At 45.4% G+C, this 26,994-nt stretch overlaps 1 protein-coding gene across 1 annotated transcript in view; it reads right to left on the bottom strand.

Annotated features, from left to right (window-relative positions):
* PDK1 (pyruvate dehydrogenase kinase 1) overlaps window positions 1-26,994 on the bottom strand; it is a 598,915-nt gene that overhangs the window by 533,431 nt on the left and 38,490 nt on the right. The window contains exon 2 of the mRNA XM_086956138.1: window positions 26,600-26,741. Coding sequence (XP_086812264.1) covers window positions 26,600-26,741 — 142 coding nt within the window. The remainder of the gene's footprint in view (window positions 1-26,599; window positions 26,742-26,994) is intronic.

Raw genomic sequence — 26,994 nt, 5'->3', positions numbered from 1 at the left:
ATCTATGAAAGTTACCAATACTGGATAACTGCAGTAACAGGTAAGTAATGTATTTCTTATCCAGTATTAGGGTATCTTTCATAGATTCACATGCCTGAATCAGAGTAGAAAGCAATTTCCTTTTGTATAAAGAATATGAAGCATTAGTTAACAAATACATATATACATATGCATATATCACAACATTAAAATGCAAAGCAATAAGTTGAATGTTTGGCAAAAGGTATAAAAGTGATAGGGAAGGAAGGCTCACCTCTATCGAAATAGATGACGCACCACCGCCTGTCCCACTGCAGCATCCTTCGTGAGTTCTGTATCCAAACAGTAATGTTTGGTAAATGTATGCGGCGTCTTCCATGTTGCCGCTCTGCAAATCTCCGTGATTGGCACACCTGCAAACAGTGCCGTAGAAGTAGAGACTGTCCTAGTGGAATGGGCACGTATCCGTGATTGTAAAGGCTGACCAGCCTGCTGGTGACAGAAGACAATGGCACCAGAGATCCATCTGGAAATGTTTTGCTTTGTGAGTGGGAAACCCTTTCTGGGTAAGCTGTAAGCCACAAAAAGTTGGTTGGATTTGCGGATCGTTTTTGTCCTGTCAAGGTAAAATTTAAGGCAGTGCTTTAAATCCAGAGAATGGAGAGCTCCCTCCGCTGCGGTTTGAGGATTTGGAAAGAAAGTCTTTAAGACAATAGGCTCATTTAAGTGGAAGTCCGATGGTACTTTTGGAATACATTTTGGGTTAGTGCAAGGAATTACCCTGTCCTTTTTAAATTGTAGAAAAGGATCTTGAATCGTGAAAGTGTGAAGGTCACTAACTCGCCTTGCAGATGCAAAGGCTAAATGGAGCGCAGTCTTCCACGATAGGAATTTGAGGTCAGCTCTGTGTCTTTAGTTGCCATGTTGGAGGTGGCGACTTTACAGGAGGGAAAGTCCGAAACAGACCTTTGAGAAACTGTTTTATTAATCTGTTCGACCAAAGAGAAGGTCCAGTATAAGATCTCCTGAAACAGGATTTTGCTGCCAGGTGGTCTTTGATGGAAGCGTGGGAGAGGCCCCAAGTAGCCAAATGAAGGAGGTATGGTAATATCTCTTCTGGAGAGGATGTGAAAGGATGCACTTTAGCGGACCTGCACAAAATACAGAATCTCTTCCATTTAATGGAATAAGTCCTGTTTGTGCTATCGGCTCGGGCGCAGGATAGGACAGCTCTGCATTCCGGAGGAATGTTCAAATCTTGAAACTCGTGGAACTCAGGAGCCAGGCGAATAATTTGAGAGAAGCTGGGTCCGGGTGCTGGACTTGTCCTTGGTTCATTGTGAGGAGAGATGGAAACAGTGGCAATGGAATTGGTGTTTGCAGAGAGAGGAGATGAAGCTCTGTGAACCAATATTGGTGAGGCCATGATGGGGCTATTAGAATCAGCGTGCAAGGTTCTACCTTCATCTTCCTGAGGATTCTGGGGATCAGTGGAATCGGTGGAAAGGCGTAGGCGAATACGCTGAACCATGCTATTGAAAATGCATTCCCCAGAGATCCCTGTTGGGGATGCCAGCTTGTGAAGTGTTGGCATTTGGCGTTCTGTCGTGTGGCGAAAAGATCCAACGGGGTTTCGCCCCACAGAGAGACGATGCTGTCGAGAGTGTGTTGGTTTAACTCCTACTCATGGCAGGTGGTCTGCATTCTGCTCAGTGAGTCTGCCAACGCATTGTCTTTTCCCGGAACGTGCTCTGCTCGTAGAGAAACTTTGTACCAAAGAGACCAGTTTCAGATTTTTTGTGATTCTTGAGAGAGTGAGATTGAATGAGTCCCTCCCTGCTTGTTCAGGTAGTGCATTGTTGTAGTATTGTCCGTCCTGACAAGCACTTGCAAACCTTTTATTCTGGGAAGGAATGCCAGGAGGGCCAAGTAGACCGCTCTGAGTTTTAGGAGGTTTATGAGTAGTTTTCGCTGAAGAGGTAAACACTTGCCGCTGATTTGAAGCTCCTGGATGAAGGCTCCCTAACCGTCCAGAGACGCAACTGTGGTTATAACATGAGGAGATGCTTGAGTCAGGAAGGATAGGCCTCGAGACAGATTGCGTGGCTGAATCCACCAGTTGATAACGGCAACCATCTGAGGAGTCACCTGCATGATGTTGTCGAAGGATCCGCTGACTTGAATCCATTGCGCAGAGAGAGCCTCTTGAAGAGGACGCATGCAGAGACAACAGTATGGAACCAGGAGGATGCAGAAAGACATCATTCCGGGGAGAGATTTGAAGAGGCGCACTGAAAGAGGCTTTCTTATGCGCACGCGTTCTCCCAATTGTAGGAGTTTTTGTTGCCACTCCTGCGATGGATAAGCTTTTTTCAGGACCATATCTAGGACAGCTCCCAATAATGTTATCCGCTGAGAAGGCTGTAAAACTCACTTGTCCGGGTTGAGGGTAAGACCCAATCTTCTGAAAAGCCGCAGACAGGCTTTGGAAGATCCTCTTGCGCTGTCGAAAAAGGGTACATTGGCGAGCCAGTCGTCAAGATATGGAAAGATTTGGTGATGCTGTTGCCAGAGAAATGCAGCCACTGGCGCAAGGCATTTTGTGAAAATGCGTGGGGGTGACTTGAGCTCGAAAGGCATGACTCGGAATTGGTAATGCCTGCCCGCTACAGGAAACCTTAGAAACTTTCTGTGTTTTTTGTGGATTGGAATATGAAAGTAGGCATCCTGGAGGTCCAAGCATGCCATGTAGTCGTTCGCATTGAGAAGCTGTAGGACTTCCTGGATAGTGACCATGCGAAATTATTGTTTTTTCAGATATTTGTTTAGACTTCTCAAATCTAGGATTGGTCTTCATTTCGTTTCCTTCTTTCGCACCAAGAAGAACCAGGAGTAAAAACCTTGTCCTTTTCGATGGACAGGTACTCGTTTTATAACATCCTTCTGGAGCATCGCTGATATTTCCATAAGTAAGGTGTGCAGATGCTTGTGATTCATATGTTGAGGGGGGCGTTGGTGGTGGGGTTTGGACAAATTCTAGGGAATGTCCGAACTGCACCAGTTGAAGAACCCAACAATCTGGTGGTATTTGACTCCAATTGTGAAGATAGTGGGAAATTCTTCCACCGACTGTGGAAGGTTTTAAAAGAAACAGATTGGCGGTAGAGAGAAGTCATTGTCGTCGGGCAGAATCCTCCTGCCGTCCACTTTCCCGCGAAAAGAAGACTTGTTCTATGAAGTCTGCGCTTGCTGTCTTTGCTGAAACTGTGGCTTGTACTGGTTAGAGGAGGAATATGAGGACCTATATTGTTGGTAGCTCCCTCTATTAGAGTATTGTCCTCTACCCCTTGAGCCACAAAAAGTGGTGTTTTTTTATTGAAGGGTACCCAGGGCTCTGGCCGTATCTGTGTCTTTTTTTATCAATGTGGGTACCAAAAAGGAGTTGTCCGTCTTAATGCTTATCCAGGATCTGGGTTTGTATTTCAGGTCGGAATGTTGTTGCCTTAAGCCACCCTTGGCGCTGCAGAACTGCTGCACCAGCCAGTTGGTGGAACCCAGTTGAAGCGATGTCCATAGCGCAATCTAGGATTTCAATGTTTGGTCAGTAGCTTGGAATATGTGTTCGAGAGAATATTGTTCTGGTATTGGAGAGAGAGAACGTTTATTGTAATCTAGACGTATGGGTCTGTCAAATGGTCTTGCCCTACCTACGTAATTTATTTTGCTTGGGTTCTCAGCTACTAAATCATCGTCCTCTGAGACTTTATCATCTTCTTTCTCAGCTTCTTTCTCGGCTTGTTCTTTCTCGTGTATATCAAGAATTTCTTTCCGAATTTTCCTGTACATACTTTCTACACTACTCTGTTTATCATGTTTACCCATAGCTATATTGTCACTCCAATTCATCATACCTTTAGTTACTTCTTTGTCTGGCTGGTCTCGTTCCCTGATCAAACAATTAATTAAAAACTGTAGGAGCATACGTTGAAGCTCCACTTTTCTATGTGCCATGGCCTCGTGAATACTTTCTGGTCCCTCCCCCGTTCTAATGAAGTGGTAGATTTTGTCTAAGTGCTCTTTCATGTCTGGTAAAATAAGCAAATAATCTGCAACACGTCTTAAACGTATTGAATATATAAGCATTGAACCTTCTCCTGGTACGGGATCATATATACAAATCGGTAAGGTACTGTCTAAGGGATTGGTATGTAGCTGCTTTAGGCGTGTGTTGTAGTGCTAACTCTCGTAGTGATGATCGTTTTAACGGAGGTGGTGTGGAGGGACCCCCTCCCGCTGCTCCTAGACTGGAATCGCCATGGCTTGAATCAGGTTTTACTGCCAACGCTGTCGCTGGTAATGCGGGTTGAACTTGTCTTACGGGTGGTTGCATTTCAAAAGGATTGGTAGGGACGGTAGCAGGAGGAACAGTAGGAGGAGTAGTTAGGTTGACAGGAACGACAGGGTTCGGAGGAGGTACATTTACATTTACATATGCTGGAGCAGCGTCATCCAAATAAGAGGAAAAGAAAATGTCCGCTGCAGTCTGTTTATGACTACGGAGTTTAGTCGGGATCAGTGGTGGCGGCAAGTTACTGGGTTCTTCCGGGGTCACTTTAGGTAGACCCTCGGCGAGGAGGGGCTACATGCCTTTAATAAGGGCATTTCTTTGTCTGTCTAATTGTTCTGCTTTAACCCGTTCACCTTCGTCTAGTAGTTCTTTTTAGTTGGCTTTTTCTGATGCTTCTCTACTTCTTTCTGCTTTCTGGATTTCTTTCTCTGTTCTCCTATGCGCTTCTTTACGCCACAATTCTATGGCATCTTTCTGGGATTGTCTGGCTTTTGTTTTCCACAGTGCTTCCTCTACTCTCATGATGCAATCAGCATCCCATGTCCCTGAGACAGGCCATCTATATTTCTCTTCCAGATCCTTAGTATAATCTACCCATAAATCTAAGTACAGTATGGCATCTAAGCCATGCTTGTGGTACATAAAATGTCCAGGAGTGTCTCTTGGCGGGACGGGAACTGCCTCTTCGAGTATCCCTTTCCTAGTCCCTATCTGACGTAATTTCGAAAACAGCGGCATGTTTAAACTAGTTTGAACGAAAACACAATAAGCACAATAATAGACTGCAAACACTCACTCATACCACGACATTAAAACATTACAGATACTACCTGGTACATAGAATAACACAATTCTGAAATAATCGGAAATACAATACTATACTGGATGCACTGCTAGAACAGTACAGTCATACCGGTCTCATGAAGAGACACGTCATACCGCATCCACCGAAATGGACACGTCTATACCGGGTCTGTGTACCCAGACCCGTCTCGACCGGGCTCAAATGAATGAACCCGTCTAGATGCGTTCCCAACAATGGTACTCACCGGGAAGCAAAAACTGAAGGCCTCGGAACTGGACTGAACTGCTACGGCTTCTGGTACTGCTGCTTCTGCTACGCATGCGCCTCGGAACAGGTGGGCCTCGAGATACCTCGGACCTTGCTCTCTCGGTTCGGGCTCTGGTCGGGATGGTCCGCAATCCTCACCGCCTCGTGTGGATGCCTTGTCGCAGTCTCCGTCTCCTCCGTGGGCCTGAGGGAGTTAGCAGGAAATCCCGCGGATGTGCACAGAAATGGGTCAGTCACGGCTGTAGAAGGGGTCAGGGGGCTGCGCTTACATCGCCGGCGCGTGGGGAAGGGGACTAGTCCCTATTCGGGCGCCAGAATGTCGTAAATATAATTTACCTGGACATTTTTCTATACATTAATATCAATAAGGATAGCTCATAAAATGAGAGGCAGAGTCCGTGGTGTCCGAGTTCAAAAGGGCTTTATTGCAATGGCTCGAGCCAGGGGAGAATCGGGTTCCACATCCACTAAGGTTCAGGAAGGGATATCTAACGTTTTATTAACATCACACATTATATATAGTAAAACCACATAATTGCAATGAATACAGTAGGCGGAACACTCCAGGCGGAGCAAGTGAAGAGAGAGAGAGATAAGACCACATGGGCGTGAAAGAAGGCGTGTAAATAGGCGTACACGAAGGTGTTCACTTGATGAGTCATATGAGTGTCACAGGTGGGTGGATGCATAGAGAGGTCTGCAGGGTCAGCAGAAACCTTTACCCTACATGTGCGCGCAACTGGCCATGACGTGAAAATGACGTGTAACTGGGGAGAGCTTGGGGTTGACTTTAGCACTAGTAGAGGAGTCTGGAATCTGAGAAGTCAGAGCGACCTGCACCTTTGGCATATCTGATATCTTGTGTTTGGAGGATGTATTGTCTGAAGTAAAGGTCTCTCGAACAGAGGCCGTTCATCATTAAATGCTAGTGTGTGCATATATTTCTACGTGCATTGCGCAGGGGTCAGTGTGCTTCCCGATGCTTAAACGTATAACATGTAAATGCATTGGCAACGTAGGCCTCAGTGCAGAATTAACGTTGAATTCATGGAGAGCCTAATAACAGACATGTTAACGGTGGACGCAAATGCATAGGCGTCTTCATTTCGGCCATAGAGGGAAAGTGCATGGATGTCATACATATATACTACACGTTGGGGTACACGTAGGGGATACATAGGCCATATAAAATTCAATTTTCCTCAAGATGCAGAATGAGGTGGTTGTGAATCAACAGCAGCAGCAGCAGGTAGTTGCTCCACAGTTACAGGTACCACAAGCTCCTATGCCAAATAATGTGAATGCTCAAGTGAAGAGGTGCAGTGCGAACACTGGATTTCACAGAGGTGATCAAGTTGGTAAGAATCAAAATGTGCAAATGGTTCTGCAATACTGGTTGCAGTGCAATGAGAATGATTCAGGCACATCTCAATGACGGTTCCTGAGGAGGGAGAAAAAGTGCATACTTGGTGCATCTTTGGTGGTGGATCAGTCAGGTCCATTTGTTGATGGAAAGGTGGAAGGTAATGATATTACATTCTTAGTGGATACTGGTGCTACCCGTTCTTCTGTGAGAGCAGCAGAAATTCCGAAAACTACCCCTCTTGGGAGAAACTATCCAAGTTGTAGGAGTCTTGAATAAGCATATCAGAACACCAGTCACAAATCCAATAGAAGTTCATATTTGGAGTTTCAGAGAAATGCATTGTTTCGTGGTATGTGACTCGAGTCCAGTAAATCTCTTGGTAAGAGATTTATTGTGTAAAATTAATTGTACTGGGTTTTAGACACCTGAGGAGGATGTTGCATTTAAGATGATGCTAGCAAAGCAAGGGACAGAAGTGGCTGAGTTGTTTTCACTTCTCACAGAAGAGAATTTGCCCGAAGAATTACAAAGGGCAGAAAGGTCGGATGCATGGGATTTTACAGAAAAAAAAATGGCTTAATGACAAATGTAGATCCGATTCAGATTACGGTGAAAGAGGGTGCCATATATCCAAACACACCTCAGTACAAAATCAGTCTGGAAGTAATTGCAGGAGTCACTCCTGTGCTTGACCAAATGATCGAACAGGGAATTCTGAAAGAAATATTGAGTAGTCCTTATAATTCGCCTATTAGAGGAATTAAGAAGCCCAGTGGAAAATACAGAATAGTGCAGGATTTAAGAAAAAATTGTAGTAACTTCTTGTCCAGTAGTGCCAAATCCAGCAGTAATCCTTTACCAAGTTCCATGCTATGCTAAATGGTACACAGTGATTGATTTGTGCCAAGCATTTTTCTCGATTCTTTTACATCCGAAAAGCCAGTATTTGTTTGCATTCCGGTTCGGAGACTGTGTTTTGACATGGTGCCGAGTTCCTCAAGGGTACTCAAAGAGTCCTTAACTTTTTATCAGATTCTGAAAAGATGTTTGGAGATTTTAATCATGCCAGGAAATTCAGTTTTGGTTCAGTACATTGATGACCTGTTAGTGGCAACAAAGACACAAGAGGCGTGTGTGACAGATACAATTGCTTTACTGAACCATTTGGCAGAAAGGGGACGCAAAGTGTCACCAGCAAAATTGCAATTTTGTAAACAGGAAGTCCAGTACGTAGGACACAAAATAGAAAAAAAGGAGTCAGAAAGGTGACACCAGAAATAATTTATGTGATTAAACAAATGAGCCCACCTAAAACTCAGAAAGTTCAAATGTTTTTGGGAATGGTTGGATACTGTAGACAGTGGATCAGTGGTTTCTAACTGATTGCAAAACCTCTACGAGGTTTTACTGGATGATGTAAGTATGGAAGCCTTTACTAAATTACGAGACAGTCTTTGTCGAGCACCTGCATTAGGAATGCCAGATTATGCAGAGGATTTTGCGTGGTACTGCACTTTCCGTCTTAACTCAGAAACATGGAATGGCACGACGTCCAGTAGCATATTTTCCTGCTACTTAGGATTCAGTGGCTAAAGCATTGCGAGGCTGTTTGAAAGCAGTAGCTTCTACTTGTGTGAGTCTGGAACAAAGTGAAGCAATTGTGATGGGACATCCAGTCAAGGCATATGTGTCATATTCGGTTGAGATCCTTTTGACACAAACGAGGATGCAGTATATGACATATAGTCGGCTGACTAGGTACGGAAGAGTGATCTTGGGTGCTGAAAATGTGACTGTGGTGAGGTGCAAAACCATAAATCCGGCAACTCTGTTGCCGAATTTGTGAGGAAGTAAGAGAGGAGGCGGATCACGATTGTTTGGATGTGACAGAATTGTGCACAAAACCCAGGCTTGATATTCAGGATGTCCCATTGGAAGAATCAGACTGTGAGATGTTTGTTGATGGATCATGTTTGAGGAATGAGATGGGTGAATTATGCACTGCCTGTGCTGTTTGCACCATAGCAGGAGTTTTAGAAGCATCCTGTCTATTCAATTCAATATTGCTTTATTTTGATTTTGTTTGCAAATCATAAAAGCATACATTACAAAACATACATATATTCATAAATAGATACAATCATATAACTGTTTATAATACAATTAAAAAGTACAATAATTACAAGATAAAATGTTATTCGATTGGCAACCTGCAAGTTGAATTTTTACAAATGTCTAAGCATTACTTATTATACCATTAAAATTCGGGTTTCGATATTTTGTAGTGAGCACTCTAGGGTCAAACGATGGCGGACAACACATTTAAGGAAGTTCGCCTCTAGGAAAACCAACCCCTCACCCTGTAACAATTGTAAAAAAAGCAATGCTGGACGATATTGTTTAAGACCAGTACTCCTTAGTATGGGCATAAGCCATTTTTTTCTAAGGTTGTGATAAAAAGTACAATAAAATAATATATGGGGAGTGGATTGTAACCAAAGACCGTCACAGGGACCAGGGGGAAGTGCTTTTGCCCAGTTGTTTCTAGTAGGAAATGTGACCAATCTATAAAAGGAGTTCATTCTGAACCTTACCAACAGATGTCGTTCGTAACTCGTGGTGTTATAAGTGAGGTATGGCTGTATTAAAGGTTCCGTTTGTAAAAGCAAGGCATGAGTGACAGAGGGTTTCGTAATCTCACTCGTTAATCTCAAAGCCTCTAAATGAGCCAAACATTTCTTTTTTAAAACCTTTCTCGGTACCTCACGAATTAGGGAGGGATTTGAGTAATATTGGTCCCAACCCAGATCATGGAAAAATCTCGCTACATATCGCAGCCACCTTGAGTTATTTGCGTCATTCATTTTCAAGCAATCAGAAAGAATAAGCTGGGTAAAGATTGCCTTTTCTGAGGTCCAGATCCTATGCCACAGTAAGAGTGGTTCGGTTTTTGCTAGGTCCGTAATATATGAAAGACCTAGCTCAATGTGACAGGCAAGAGTACCCGAGCTACCAGGTACTCCTAGTAGATATCTTAGGAAGGAGTTTTCTACCCGCTGAATACTATCAAGTGTGACGAAACCCCAAAGACCCGCCCCATACAGAGCCACAGAAAGGCATTTGGCTTTGTAAATCTTTATCATTTCCAAGGGCGCTCTCTTTCCCAGCTTTCTGGCAAAATTAGTTAAGGCGGCTGTGGTTCTTAAGAAAAGCAATATATGTGTATCCACAGCGGCTCTCCACGAAAGTTTATGATCTATTGTTATGCCTAGATATGAATATTTATCAGTGGTCGCTATTTTTTCCTTGTTTTGCTTTTGCGACTCGAACCCACCCTCATAATGAAGGTTTTACTGATATTTATTTTCAAATCCAGACCCCCCATAAACCTTGAGTACCTGTCCAGATTCTTTTGCAGTTCAATGGGGGTGCGGGCTAGTATTACTGTATCATCCGCATAGAGTAATGCGGGAATTGGGCGGTTTTCCACCATTGGGATTCCTTCAACATCTCACTTTCCAGCCCATTCGTATACACAGTGAAAAGGAAGGGAGCCAGGACACATCCCTGCCTCACCCCTCTTTCTATTGGAAAGTCCTCCGTCAGCTCACATCCCATTCCATAGCGGACTTTGGCTGTGGCATTGGAATAGAGTTCTCTCAGGAACTTCACTTCGTTTGATGGTGCCCCCATATCCATCAACAAGGACCAGAGTTTAGAATGGGAGACACAATGAAACGCAGATGATAAATCCACATAGACCATGTACAGATCTCCGCCTTTAATGGAAACATATTTATCAATCAGGAGGGAGAGATTTAGGGCCTGCTCAATAGTCCCTAGACCTTGACAAAACCCATATTATAGGTCTGAGATAATTCTTCCCTCCTCCGCCCAATCTTGTAACAGTTCTAAAATGACTCCACCTGCCACTTTGCCAAGGGAGTCTAAAAGCGAGATTGGGCGGTAGCAGGAAACAGACCCCCTGTCCCCTTTTTTAAATATGGGAACTAATACGGAACGTGACCAGGATTCCAATAAACCAACATTACAGGTTGCATTAAGGACTCTTGTGAGAAAGGGGGTCCATAGATCCATTTGGGCTTTGAACAGATCGATTGGGACGCCATCAGGACCAGGCACCTTCCCATTTTTACTAGCTTTCAGAGCCTGTGCAACTTCTAGTGTTGTAAACTGCAGGTTGATGGGGTAAGAACTGTGTAGATCATTGAGTCTGGGATCCCCTGAATTTTGGGAGTCTGAGCTGTGTGAGAAGATCTTAGTAAAGTGTTGGACCCAGTCTTTCTCTTCTATTGCTATCTCAATTTTCGGAAGCTTGATGTTGTCATTTAGAAAAGGGGATTTGACCACTTGCCAGAAAGCAGCCGAGTTCCTAAGACTGCAGCTTTCGTGCAGTTGGTCCCAAAGTTGGTTTTTTAGTTCCCTCTTCCTCGATTTGAGTGCTAGATTGTATATCTTCCGCAGTGTTTTTACCTCTTGGGGGATCCTAGCCGACTTCCTAAGGGCACTTTTTAGGTTGGAGTAAGCCACCGTACATGCATGATTGAACCACCCTTTTTTCTGCCTAGGTTTTTGTTTAATTTCAATCCAGAGCTCCTCTTTTATTATTTTAAGAATTGCCTCAAAATTAGTAATAATTTCTTGGTCAGTTACATCCATACTAAGACATTTTAAAAAATGTGAGAAAGCCCTTACTACCACTTGCTTTGTTATTTCTGCAGGGTCTATTTTTCCCCACTTCAAAGCATAGCCATTTATTCTACTTAAGGCCAAGTTGTTTTGTATTAAAATGGAGCTATATCCGTTCCTTGAGTTTTGGGACAATGGCATGGAGATGCTAATTGGAGTGTGATCACTCAATGGAATTTTATGCAGAGTGAACACTGCTTCTGCCAACATAGCACCATTTGAGACCAAAATATAGTCTATAACTGAATGATGTCCCCTCCCATGAAATGTTGGGGCAAGTAGCGAATCCTCCTTGTTGGCGTTGTTTGCTATTACTAGATCTAGGTCAAACAACATTTCATTAAGGAGGTTGCCTAGGGTACAATGCCTAAAGTGTGTAATTGAATTACTAGCTTCATCTATTATACCGCAAATACCATTTCCCTCAGAAATACATGGACCCAGGTTGAAATCCCCCCCAAATGATTATCACATCCTTCTCAGTCTTTCTCATACAAGTTAATAGAGTGGATCGAATCAGTGTTCCCACGTTTACTGCATCTAGAATTGTGAGATTGTTGTAAAAATTAACTACGAGTAAGTTTTCCTTGTTGTTAAGGCATATCCAGAGGATCTGGAAATTTGGGTCTAATTTAATGGATACAACTTTAGTCGTGTTAAGGAGGTTTGAGTCGTAGATTGTCAAGCCCCCTTTCGCTCTGCCCGAAGTGGAAGGTTTGGCAGGCGAGAAATAGGTCTTATATCCCTCCATATGTATTACATCACATACCCACGTCTCCTGAAGTGCTAGAATATCGAAATTTGGGATAAAATCTATCCACTTGTCATTAGTCACTTTTGCCCGCTGCCTTGCCACATTCCAAAATAAGACAAAAATACGATGTTTAGTCTCTACCCCTTTATGTCCCCCAATAACTGGTTTTAATATATTGTCAGTTCCGAAGTGGCAATTCTGTTTAGATTTGGAAGCTAGGAAAGGGTAATTTCGACCTGCGATCGTAGTGGCAGGGACAATCGCTGTGTCTTTCAGACAGGCTTGCTTAGGGCACTGAATAGACAAGATGTAATTTGGCAATTGTTGATCAGTGATCATGGGGGGAACCTTTTGTGGACTAACAGAACTATTTTCAACTGTCGTCCCTTGATCAAGTCAATCAATTCCCTCCATGCCTGACAAAGCAGCGTAACGATTGTAAAGTGGGATTGGGTACTTGGGATGTTGATAAAACGTATACCTAGGATATTCTTCCAGATTCAGGGGCGGTTGCCTAAACCAATCAATCTGTCTTTGGATAGGCGGGTCTCTGTAATTTCCAATAGGCTGGAGCAATGGTCGAGCTTTGTGTGCTAAAGGCCTAGGATAACCTTCCAGATCTAGAGGTGGATGTCCTAACCAATCATTCTGGTTTCGGAATGGAGGTTCTATGTAATTTACAGTGGACTGAAATCAATGATTAGACATTGGATACTGGGGTCGTTGGAATTCTAGGGTAGAAATATGTAAGGTCACATGTGTTTATGGTGTTGCTAGCATTGTGCGGGATCCAGTTAATATGTGACTGACTGCCCTTTTATCTTTGAAATTTATTAATATTATGTCTCCCTTGATGTCTTTTTTCCTATGTCCTCTCCAGGGAAGGCGTCTGACATACAAATTTTTCCCATTTAAGTTTGGAGGGAGAGGACGGTTCTGTTTTAGCCAGTATATTACTTTATTCCTTAATTGATATTCGGCTTCATTTGTCCCCTCCTCCAAAGATGGTACTCCAGTTAATACCACCACAAATGGGACTGCTTCCGGAGGCAACTCCACAGTGAGCCTTTTCGATGGAATCTCCCTCATAAGCTCGTTTACTTTTGGAGCGCCCCGGGGAGGATTCGATTTCACCGTTGCCAAACCCTCCTTGTCTTTCTGCTTTGTAGTTATGTTAGTTACTACTGGTTTGGGGAGAACTGATTTTACAACTTTTGTTTTGGGTAGGTTCACAATTTTTGTTGCATCTTTATTTGTATTATTTGGGACTAGGACAGATTTCAGAGGAGCAGGTATAGGCTTTTTTAGGTCTTTTGTGGCCTCTTTAATTTCCCCCATGACTTGTTCCAAAATTCCCAGCAGAAAGCACAGCACTACACCGGGAGGAGATAGCGAGCTTAAGGCAATTCCCGATTGCACAACTCTGGGACGACATCATGAGATCCCTCCAGGGGGAGGGCACGGCCAGAGGGCTCACATAGGGATCGCCGCAAATGGGGCAACACAGCTGGGGTAACTGTGGCGAAGCCAAGGACGCAGGTTGCATCCCCCCTCACGACATTTGCCTACTAGGAGCGCTGGTGACATGGCACTTGCGGCCTGGAGGAAGCCTGCCTCTCCCCAATACGCCCTGAGCAGCGGCTGTACCACACGTCCGACACGCTGGCTGTGGACCCGGGCAGACACCCACACGAAGGACCACTAATCCACGACATCTTAAAATATCCTCCTAGTCCTCTTTTTTATGGCGTCGCTCCCACAAGTACACTCTCCCCCCCCGCCCCCCCTCCCACACGCACCCCCATGTTCATTGTTTCAGACTCTTGTCTCCCACACATAGCCCTTTCTTCCTTACACGCCCCACCCGGATGGCGTACTTGGACACATGATCGGCCACAGGGCCAGACGCAGGTGGCGTCTCCTCAATACACAGTAGGACTATAACATTTATCCGTATGACGCATCACACACTCCATCGACAGCCCGCGGGGCCCTACCGCTCTGAACGGCTGGCGTGCACAACGGCAAAGACGGACCGAGCACATACATTGCTAACCCCTATCCCATTGTCGCGTTTCCAAGGTCTGACAGTAAAACTTATGGGTTTCAGTACTGTGGATACCGGAACGATACGCGACGACACAGCCAAAGATTGGGACACACCGATGAGATCTGTTCCGTTTGCAGAGTTAAAATGTTTACTTATAAAAAAAAGACAAAACAAGACGTCATTTGAAGGCATAACTGAAAAATTAGCACACATGGTACGAAAGATGCAATTAAAGACTTATTTCTTAAGGTTGGAATCGAAGGAAATGTACACCCTCCTCCATATGTTTCTACTCTCACGCTATACCGTAATGTTGCAGCCGACCCACAGGGTTGTAGGCTTTGCTACATGTACTGCTCTGTTGAATACTAATAAACGTCTTACAAAAAAAAAAAAAAAAAAATGACTTGTTCCAAAATTCCCAATTGCAAGCCTATTCTTTTCAACCTCTCTGCTATTGGCAGTATGAGAGATTTGATTAGATGTTCCATGTTACTTATTAGGTCAGGGGAAGACGCATCTTTTAGTGGTATATGCGGTGGTGTAACTACTGCAGAAGCTAGTAATGGGTCATCCACTGTGCCTTTATTACTCCCAGAGCTAGTGTTAGTGATTTTGTTTTTATTTTTGTTCTGGGCACTGCCTCTTTTGCGTCTTTTTTTCGGGGGCGGGCCCACAATAGGGGTTAATTTATTTGTCTTTTTTACCTTTTGGTTGGATTTATTTTTTGGTGGTGTAGTGTCTAACAATATTTCCACCTCAGGGGTTGAATTAACAGAGAGTGTTGAAACATTTATTGTTGGAGAACTAATTACTGGCAGAGTGGGAGATCTATCCTGAAAGATTAGTGGAATGCTATGTACGGGGGATACAACAAAACCCTCCTTTTCGCAGGTGGGATTAGGGACTGGGGAGACAGCCTGCATCAGCGTGCCCATAGACGAACGTTTGTTCGTAATAAGCTCCACTGAGCGGCGTCTATCGGTTCGGCGCTCAGCAAGCATTGTCTCCCTATCAGCATCATTACCAATCCTGAAAATATAGTTATCGAGCGGACCTTGATTAGTTCCTCCTGAGGGAAGCGATGTTTCTTTTTTAGTAGCTGACATTGTACTAACACAAAGTTAATGGGTAGGAGGACCGACTAGACTACCAATACAATTCTAGCAATAACAATGATTAAACAAGACCAATATCTAACCGGGCATTTATGACAAAATTACCGAGTGATAGTTATGCTTGAGTCATCTTACTTCAAGGGATATGATAGAAGTCTCTGTGCGCCCTAAGCGTCCGTTCGCCAGCTGGAAAATGAAAATGAGAGGGCCCAGCCCGGCCTCCTTCGGCCTCTGAGGGCCTAAGAGGGCCCGCCCTTTGCCCGGCGCTCCCGCGAGCTGCGGTGGGCAATAGTATATTTATAGGGTGATCAGGCGGTGGTGGGCGGGTCTCAGTGGTGGTGCTGGAGCAGGTGATGTGATTCCAGCAGGGACTCCTGGGAGTTTAAGTCCTTGCTCCACTGCTCCACCCGCCTTGCAACGCACACACAACCAGTGCTCAAAGTCTCCTGACGGCGCAGTGGCACCCGTGAAGCGGGTGCGGCAAGATGTAGCGCTAGGGCAGTCCTTTCAGTGGTGCTCAGAAGCAATTCCGTGAAGCAATTCTCCTCACGCAGCAGTGTCCCAAGGTCTGCGAGGTGATATGGCGCTTTTAGCCTGTTTGACGGTGGTGGGCGGGTCTCGGTGGTGGTGCTGGAGCAGGTGATGTGATTCCAGCAGTGACTCCTGGGAGTTTGAGTCCCTGCTCCGCTGCTCTACCCGCCTTGCAACGCACACACAACCAGTGCTCAAAGTCTCCTGACGGCGCAGCGGCACCCGCGAAGCGGGTGCGGCGAGATGTAGTACTAGGACAGTCCTTTCAGTGGTGCTCAGAAGCGATTCCGTGAAGCAATTCTCCGCACGCAGCAGTGTCCCAAGGTCTGCGAGGTGATATGGCGCTTTTAGCCTGTTTGGCGGTGGTGGGCGGGTCTCGGTGGTGGTGCTGGAGCAGGTGATGTGATTCCAGCAGGGACTCCTGGGAGTTTGAGTCCCTGCCCCGCTGCTCCACCCGCCTTGCAAAGGACACACAACCAGTGCTCAAAGTCTCCTGACGGCGCAGCGGCACCCGCAAAGCGGGTGCGGCAAGATGTTGCGCTAGGGCAGTCCTTTCAGTGGTGCTCAGAAGCGATTCCGTGAAGCAATTCTCCTCACGCAGCAGTGTCCCAAGGTCTGCGAGGTGATATGGCGCTTTTAGCCTGTTTGTGGGTGGTGGGCGGGTCTCGGTGGTGGTGCTGGAGCAGGTGATGTGATTCCAGCAGGGACTCCTGGGAGTTTGAGTCCCTGCTCCGCTGCTCCACCCGCCTTGCAACGCACACACAACCAGTGCTCAAAGTCTCCTGACGGCGCAGCGGCACCCGCGAAGCGGGTGCGGCAAGATGTAGCGCTAAGGCAGTCCTTTCAGTGGTGCTCAGAAGCGATTCCGTGAAGCAATTCTCCTCACGCAGCAGTGTCCCAAGGTCTGCGAGGTGATATGGCGCTTTTAGCCTGTTTGGCGGTGGTGGGCGGGTCTCGGTGGTGGTGCTGGAGCAGGTGATGTGATTCCAGCAGAGACTCCTAGGAGTTTGAGTCCCTGCTCCGCTGCTCCACCCGCCTTGCAACGCACACACAACCAGTGCTCAAAGTCTCCTGATGGCGCAGCGGCACCCGCAAAGCGGGTGTGACAAGATGTAGCGCAAGGGCAGTTCTTTCAGTGGTGCTCAGAAGCGATTCCGTGAAGCAATTCTCCTCACGCATCATCCTGTCTAAAAGCGGTAAACTTTGCCCAAATGGCTGAATTCATGGCTCTGATTAGAGAGTGCAAAATTGGCCAAAAGCTTGAGAGTAACCATATTTACTAATAGTCAATATGGTATCTGGGTGCTCCATGACTTCGGTCAGCTATGGATGCAAAGGGGATTTCTGAATTCTTCAGGTTCCCAATAACAAACAGCAAAACTGTAAAAGATTTATTGGATGCTTTATAACCTGACCGCTCAGCCCTCCAAAGGGCTTGGTCGCCCCACTCACTTCTGCCGCTCCTACCTGCCTTGCCTCCTCCTGCCTGCAGATTCCTTCGCTCGCTGCCCGCTGCTCCTGGGACTTTCCCGCTGCTTCTTGGATTTCCCGCCGCTGCCTCCCTGCGGCCCCGCCCCCCTGTGATTCCATTCGCCGCCCTGCTCCCGCCACCCAGCTGCTCCTCCCTCCCGGCTCCTTACTTATGACGCCTCCAGAGCGACCGCGCAGCGGGAGCACCGATTGAGCGCCGAAGGTGCGCCAAAGGTAAGCCCGTCTGTGCCCGTCTGCGCCTGGACCGTGCCCAGCGCCAGAACCCCTGGCCCCCGCAGAGGCTACCCCACCCGCCGGACCTACGACACCGCCACCCTCAACGCACTCAACACAGGCCGAACCCCCGGGTGCTACCGAGCCACCCCGAGACGTGCCCACGGACCCTTCACCTGCCAGTCCTGCAAGTTCTCCTGCATCCGGACCTGCACCGCACCCACCAAGCCGACCCCCAGCAGCAACCACCTCAAGTGCATCCTGCTTAAAACCCGCTCCGTCCACAGACACGCCGTGGAGCTCTGGAACCTCCTCGACTCGACATCCCCAGACGTTGCGTTCCTCACGGAAACATGGATGAACGCCTCCTCAGCGCCCGACATCGCCATCGCCTTCCCGGATGGATACAAGATCACCCGGAGGGACCGCATCAACCAGACGGGAGGAGGCATCGCCATCGTCCACAAGAACACCATCCGCATCACAACCAACTCCGACGACACCCTCACAGCCGCCGAACACCTGCACTTCCGGATCCACACCGACCCCAAGACCACCCTCAGAGGCACTCTCATCTACAGACCCCCGGGACCACGCACACAATTCAGCGAAGACATCGCCGACTTCATCAGCCCGCACGCCCTCCCCTCCGCTGACTACATCCTCCTCGGGGACCTCAACTTCCACCTGGAGAACTACAATGACCGCAACACCACCACCCTGCTGGACAACCTCGCCAACCTCGGACTCAAGCAACTGGTGAACACCCCCACCCACTACGCCGGCCACACGCTCGACCCCGTCTTCTCCTCCAGCAAGGACATCTCCTTCAGCCACGCCACTGGACTCCACTGGACGGACCACAGCTGCATCCGCTTCAGCTTCAGAAGGACCACGATCCACCACCACCAGCAACAGGTTCCCTGCAGAAGCTGGAACAAGATCACAGCCGACCAGCTTGCTGCATCCCTGAACAAGAACCCTCCCACCAGCTCAGCGAACCCCAACCATGCCGCTGACAACCTCACGAGGTGGATCAGCAACTGCGCAGACGACCTCGCACCACTGAGGACCCCTGCTAGCAGACCCGGCAGCAAGAAAGCATCCTGGTTCACCGAGGAACTCAAGAGCTCCAAGAAGAACTGCAGAGCCCTCGAGAAAGCCTGGCGCAGAGACTCGACTCCAGACAACATGACCACCCTCAAGCTCGCCACTCGAAAACACCACCAACTGATCCACACCACCAAGAAAACCGCATTCAAGGAACGACTGGACAACAACGCCCACAACAGCAAGGAACTCTTCAACATTGTTAAAGAGCTCTCCCACCCCAGCGCCGGAAACGACATCACCCCATCGCAAGACCTCTGCAACTCGCTCGCCTCGTTCTTCCACAGCAAGATCGCAGACATACACAACAGCTTCAGCATACAGCCGGCACACCCTACGACCGCACCAGCGCCCCCACCACCATCCTCCGCGCCTGGACCCCGATCAACACCGAAGACACCATCCGCACGATGAACTCCATCCACTCCCGATCTCCAACCGACCCCTGCCCTCACCACGTCTTCAACAAGGCCGACTCCGTCATCGCACCCCATCTACGGGACACCATCAACACCTCCTTCGACATCGCAACCTTCCCGGAGAGCTGGAAGCACGCCGAACTCAGTGCCCTCCTGAAGAAACCAGCAGCAGACCCCACCGATCTCAGAAATCTACCGCCCCATCTCTCTCCTCCCGTTTCCGTCCAAAGTCATAGAGAAGACCGTCAACAGACAGCTGACCGCCTTCCTCGAGACGAACGGATCCCTCGACAACTCGCAGTCTGGATTCTGAGCCACCCACAGCACCGAGACCGCCCTCATCGCAGCCACTGATGACATCCGTACCCTGCTCGACAACGGGGAAACAGCGGCCCTCATCCTCCTGGACCTCTCCGCGGCGTTCGACACTATCTGCCACCACACCCTTGTACAGAGCCTCAGCAACGTCGGAATCCAAGAGAAGGCACTGGAATGGATCATCTCCTTCCTCGCCGTAAGGACACAGAGAGTACGCCTCCCCCAGTTCAGATCAGAAGCCACCGAAGTCAGCTGCGGCGTACCACACGGATCATCACTCAGCCCCACGCTGTTCAACATCTACATTAGCCCCCTCGCGGCCATCGCACACCAACACAATCTCAACATCCTCTCCTACGCAGACAACACCCAGCTGATCCTCTCCCTCACCAACGACCCCGCCACCGCCAGAACCAACCTACACGAAGGGATGAAAGACGTAGCCGAGTGGATGATGAACAGCCGCCTGAAACTGAACTCAGATAAGACGGAAGTCCTCATCCTGGGATCATCGCCCTCCGCCTGGGACAATTCCTGGTGGCCCCCTGCCCTGGGCAGCGCACCCAAACCAACGGATCACGCAACCAACCTGGGCTTTATCCTGGACTCCTCCCTCTCGATGACCAGACAAGTAAACGCCGTCTCCTCGTCATGCTTCAACATCCTACGCATGCTACGGAAGATCTTCCGGTGGATCCCCACCAAAACCAGGAAGACGGTCACCCAGGCCCTCGTCACCAGCCGACTGGACTACGGCAACCCCCTCTACGCCGGTACCACCGCAAAACTCCAGAAAAGACTCCAGCGTATTAAGAACGCCTCAGCACGACTCATCCTGGACATCCCCCGACACAGCCACATCTCCGCACACCTAAGAAACCTGCACTGGCTCCCCGTCAAAAAGAGAATCACGTTCCGACTCCTCACCCACGCACGCAAAGCTCTCCACAACCAAGGCCCAGGATATCTCAACGACCGCCTGAACTTCTACACTACCACCCGCCAGCTTCGATCGACCAGCCACGCCCTCGCTGCCGTCCCCCACATCCGAAGAGCCACAACGGGAGGACGATCCTTCTCCTACCTGGCCGCCAAGACGTGGAACTCCCTCCCCACCCACCTCCGCCTGACCCAAGACCACCTCGCCTTCAGGAAGCAACTCAAGACCTGGCTGTTCGAGCAGTAGATGATCCCCCCAAGCGCCTTGAGACCCTCCGGGTGAGTAGCGCGCTATACAAATGCTTTGATTGATTGATTGATATATTTGCCCAAAAAGATTGCAGTGGTCAAATGTTCCGCATATAGGCCAGGAGATGATTATGTGACGAGGGGCAACAGATACGCCGATCAGGTAGCACGTTTCATCGCACGAAATTTAATAGCCTTAAACAGAGGGATAGAAAAAGAAAATACCAATTGCCATCTTATGTTCTCATCTTCATTTGAAACTTGGGATGAGATTAGACAGTTGCAGGAAGAAGCAAGTAATGAGAGAAAGGAAATTTGAAAAAATTCAGGCTGCAGAAAGAGAGCAGAGGACGAAGTATGGGTCTATATAGACGAAAGACCAGTCATGCCAGATATTTTACTGTTTCAAATGGCAAGGGTATACCATGGAATGGCACATGTTGAAAGAGACGCAATGATCAGGCTCTTCAAGCAGTCATGGTATATCCCAAAATTCAGGGTAATTGCAGAGAGTCTATGCCAGCAAAATTCAGGCAGGAAGGCAGTTGTTAATTGGGGACGAATTGGAAAAGCAGCCGGACCATTTACCCATCTGCAATTGGATTTCATTGAGCTCCCCCCATGCAATGGGTTGAAATATGTGTTGGTTGTTGTTTGCTTGTTCTCTCGTTGGGTGGAAGCCAATCCAACGAGATGGAATGATAGTCTCACTGTCGCAAAGCTGCTACTAAGAGAGCCGATCCCAAGATTTGGATTTCCAGTCACTTTAGAAACAGACAGAGGAACCCATTATAATAATGAGATAATTCGGATGATTTGTGCAGCATTACAAACTGAGCAGAAGCTGCATTTTGCCTATCGACCTGAGCTATCTGAAGTGGTCGAGCACATTAATGGCACTATAACATCAAGGTTAGGAAAAGTGTGTGCATCCACAACACTGAAATGGCCTGACGCTTTACCCCTAGTATTGATGAGTCTTAGAAGCATTCCTGACAAAAAGATGGGATTAAGTCCTCATGAAGACCTAATGGGGATAGCAATGAGACAAGCGTATATGTACCAGTGAACAAACTGATGAATATGTCTGATGAGCTAGTGCTTGATTATTGCAGAGGACTGGCTGATCTGGTGCGTTCTGTGTCTCACGAGGTTGGAGAGAATGCCAGTACAGCACAACCGAATCAAGCTCATGATCGGAGTCCTGGACAGTGGGTTTTCGTGAAGAAACACGTGAGGAAATTGTTTGTAGAACCCAGATGGAATGGACCCTACTAAGTGATTCTGGTAACGACGACAGCAGTGAAGTGTTTTGGTTTGCCAAATTGGATTCATGCGAGCCATACCATACGAGTTCCAAGTCCGCTTGAAAGACAAGAAGAGCAGCAACTGGTAAACTAAAGTCAAAGACCAGAGGCTGAAGTGTGTGAAGCTGAAGAATCTAAAGTGACAAATTCTGAAGAGCAAACAGATGATAGACAGCCAAGCACAAGTCAAATCGAGTGGGCACCAGCTACTGGGTCTCAAGAGACTGCTGTTGAACCAGAAGAAAGGGAAGATACTGAATGTCCGGAAAAAGAACCAATAAGAGAAGGGCCAAGTAAAAGAATCTGTGAACCAAAAGAAGAAGGTGAAGGAGTTGTTCAATCTAAGAGAGCAAGAAAGGGTGATAATTGGTCAAGTGGAGTGAAAAGACTGAAATACACTCTTGTGAGGAGAAAGTCAAAGAGAAGACCAGATCAAATGAATGGGTCTCAAGTCAAACAGAACCAGATGAGTCAGGAGAAGAATTAGTACGAAAAACAAAGAGAGTAAGAATTCCAAGCGAGAAATACACAGCACCAGAATGGACGTATATAATCTTACAAGAAATTGAAAGCTCAGATCCAAGTGAAGAAAAATACAGTAATGACACTGAGCAAGTTGATGAAAGCAAATTGAAACCGCCTTAAAAGAACTGTGAAACCATGTCAGTCAAAATGAATTGAAAGATTCAGAAACCTTGAATAAAGAAATAAAAAAGGGGTAAAGAAGAAAGCCTTGAAGTGTAGGATTACATTATTTTTTAGAAATTTAAATTAGTGTTTTATAGATTTAGATAGATTTTTATATTTGTTATAGAAGTCAAAATGGCGAAGCAAAAGTGACTGAACATCCAAAATCTAGTCTAAAACGAAGATGTATTAAAGCTTGTTTATGTAGTGTCTTTTTATTAACATTCATGTGGATATTATTAACTGTCATTGTACATATTCTAACGATACCTAATACCAGAAACATTATTAATGATGTAACAAGTGAAGGAGTGAGTGATGTTACTAAAGAAACCCCTAACACTAACGTAGAACAAATAGATGGAAGAATCTTTCATCATGATAAATCAATTAATGATTTCTCGTTAAATGTTTTTACTAAATTGTTGTACGAGTACGTTAATGCAATGAATCTGAATGATTGATATGTGTGCATGCAATTACCTTCGTCTGTTTCAGAGGGGATGACCTATCATCACCTATCTTTACTATATAGTGTGTCTTGTAGTGTCTTAACCAGCCCCTTCTACGTGACGGAGAAGCTGGAGTATCATTATTCCAATATAGATTTAGTATTTTCAGAAATACCTATTATAAAGGAGCTGAACAATGTTTTAAGTAGTAAAAATGTACATTATATGGGAGAATTCTTCCATATTACCAAGACACAAGATATAGAATATGCTAATAAAAAATAATCTAACATGTAGTTTACAGGTTGAAGAAAAAGTGTTCATAGATATGGTAGAAAATAGAAGAGAAAGTTTCCAAAGAAAAGCTGCTGAAGAGAAGTCACAGTTACCACCATCGGCTTTCAGGGAGGGAAATTATGAGAAAGGCTAAAGAAACGCTGCAATGTTCCTGGATTGGTATCAGAAAGGAAAAATCTGTTTGCTTAGGATGGGGGTTGAAGGGTGGAACTGATCCTGTTTTCCCAGGAGTCTGTTATGCGTGTGGTAAGAAAGCCTATTACAGGTTGCCTGCACATTGGTATGGTAGTTGTTATTTTGCAATTGTTTTCCCAAAGGTCTACCATGTAGACAAAAACAATAACAGAATCAATTAAATAAAACAGTGACTAACACGTAACAAGTGAGCGTGTTTCTCTGAAATAATAGGTGACATTTCTGGTGCACTGATGCCATCAGTTGGAGTCGTTCTGAATTCACATAAAATTTGAAAGTTGTCCACAGTGGTTGATCGTTTATCAACAGATACTGCTGGTGGGTTCTTGATGATTGACACAGAAATGGTTGCAATCAGATCAATGGTTTTGTAAAATCAACTTGCCCTTGATATCTTATTGGTAAAAGAGGGTGAATTCTGTGGCATGTTAAAAATCCAACACTGCTGCACTTATATCCCTGACAAAAGTAAAGGTATTGCGGGATATATTGAGAATATTACAAAATTACTTGAAGATATGACCCAACTGGAGATTGACGGTGTCTGGGGGAGACTTGGTAAGAGTTTCTCTTCTGTAGGTAAATGGTTTTCTACCTTTGGAAGTAGCGTATTAGGGAAATTATGAATGGCAATCATTACAGTAGCTATAGTAGCCTTAATAATATTAACAATATATAAATGTTGTAAGTGTAAATATGGAAGAAAAGAGATAAAATAGAACTAGAAGAGATGAAAGGAGATTTTGTACAGATGAAAAATAGAATGAAAAGAGAAAAGAGGACTGAATTTTACATAAATGAAGATGGCACTTGGTATGGTGGATTTTTCATGATGGCTCCAGAAAGCCATCTGAGGAGAGATTGATGGAGCAGGGTTTTCGCAAAAAGAAACCTGCTCAGATTCACGCCCCAATAATACATACTAACAGTCTGCAATGGAAACTAACATCCAAGCCACCTGAAACACACGGGAAAACCACTTCGCACATGCGTGCACTAATGTGAAATAATACATGACAGAACTAAGGCGCATTTTACATTGCGCTTTGAAAGAAACAAGAAATAATGCATGACTAGGCCGCATTTAGCATTTTGCACCTTGCTTTAAAAATAATTAAAAAATGCCTCTTTGCTAAAAGAAAACCCTAGTATGGGATAGTGCAAAGGTGGGTGGTAAACAGTGAAAAGTGAATTTCATGTAATTAATAAATGCCTCTGTTTTGTTCGTAATAGTGAGATGACAGGCCTGAAATGTCAAAAGTTGGCATGATAGTTGAGCTGGAGATAAAAACATGAAATAATAAAGAAAATAGAAAAACCTGAGCACGGCAGAAGAGGTGCAAAGGTCCAAGGTCGATCAGCTGAGAAAGACATTGTTTGCCTGCCAAGAAACGAGACTGCCCGACCCGTGGGACCGAAAGTCAGCATATATACTTTTTCCGTAGACACACCAGAAAGGGGACTCATGAGAACTATGAAAATGTTACATATAAAAGGAACAAATGTATTTGCATTCACTAGTCATGAATTACGTGATGGGAATGTTGGAATTAATTAGAGGCTACAGAATCATGAATGTGGTCATGGTGGTATGATGAGCCACCCCTCGGACCATCCAATGAAAAATTGTGTTCTATGAATTGCTTCAACCAATGTGGGATGGACATGTAGGTTTTAAAGTATAACTGGAGTGCCATTTGGGTGTGGTTTAGCAGGAGAAGGCAGCAGGAGAGATGGGGTGGTGCATCGCTGTCCATCGGTTTGCAGAGATGTCTAGCTGTTCCTGTTTCTATACCTGTCCCTGTCCCGTTCTTGAGTTCTGAACTCTTTGTTCCCTGGCTCTATTTCAGGGGACCACTACCTCCTTGGCCAGGGGGCTGGTATTTCACTGATCCTTGGGTTAGTATTATCCTTCTGACTTGTACTTTGCATTATCATTTACAAATGTATTTTTGTCTCTAAAACTTATGTTTCTTCATCTATCCACTCCTTCGTGTGCATATCATTCATTTGATGATCGGTATGACACTATTTGCAATTTTGCTGATGTTTTTCTCTTCCTCTTGTGAATTTCATTGTTTGTATTTGTAACCTGTATGCGATGAGCATTAATTATTCACATTTACTTGAGATAAACCTTATTAATCTTACCAAGAGTCTGTGATTATTTACTTAACTAGATAGATAGATAGATAGATAGATAGATAGATAGATAGATAGATAGATAGATAGATAGATAGATAGATAGATAGATAGATAGATAGATAGATAGTACTAATATTACCATCAACTACTCAACTAATTGGTCCATCGACCAGAGGAAAGAGACTGGATATACAGGTTTAGTTATGCATTTAGAAATGTTAGACACAAACCTGTAAAAGAAACATTAAAACTTGACCCCCAGCGCAATAGGGATTTGGGTGAATGTGTATGGGCCATTTGTATGTCATGTTATCAAGTATAGATCCCTGATTAGGTGTTGCGCTAGATCACGCACTTCATATTCCCGCATGTTAGGACAATACTGTACTATGGCTCAATCAAAAACAGAGCTGAAAATCATACTAATTCTTAATTCTGTACCATTTCCCACGGTGAAAGGTCTGCCTTTCTTTGCTGTACATGTCTAACTGGTTCTCTATCTAACAATGATAGTCATTGCTGTATGCTGTTCACCCTGCATTATGAATTCAAACTATGTAACTCTTTCATGTTCTTATAATATATATTCTACTATGTTATACAATTAGGTATTATCATATTTTGTTGTGGGTTGTAAAGTTCTCTGCAACCCTTTGGGCTTGCCAATGCTATATAACCCTTCTAATAAATACATAAATTAATCCAAATACTCTTAGATTAAGGAGTTCAAGCTGTGTTGCTCAAGTGGATACAAACCAAGTCTACGGAGGATTTCACACCAAATTCATTCACATGCAGAATACACTTGCGCAATAACAGATGAAACTTAACCTAAATAGCAAGGCTTACCAGCTATTCACCAGCTGAACAGACGGCGTTTTAAGAAGATTGTCAGGCAGTAAACTAATTTCCTTCATCATGTTGGCCAACCTCACAGGCAGCTCTTGACGTAAAAACATATAGGATGTTTTTTCGCAGGCATTTTCAGATCCTATCGGAAAAAATAAAATGTAGGTAGAAAAAAAATTACTTGCATTAAATAATAAAGCAAATCACCCGATTTTTCTGCACATTTTAAGAGGCCATTCAAGAACATTAACTATTGTATCAATGACGGAATTTAATTTTTGATGTTATCACAAGTGAACTGAATACCTGATATTTTAAGGAACTGTTTCTATACATTTGAAAACAAACCTGTGCATCTATTCACGGTCTGCTTTCACTACTGGACTAGGTTATTC

Source organism: Lissotriton vulgaris, chromosome 2_1, assembly GCF_964263255.1.
Source record: "Lissotriton vulgaris chromosome 2_1, aLisVul1.2, whole genome shotgun sequence".
Lineage (NCBI taxonomy): Eukaryota > Metazoa > Chordata > Amphibia > Caudata > Salamandridae > Lissotriton > Lissotriton vulgaris.
This window is presented reverse-complemented; position numbering and strand designations above follow the sequence as displayed.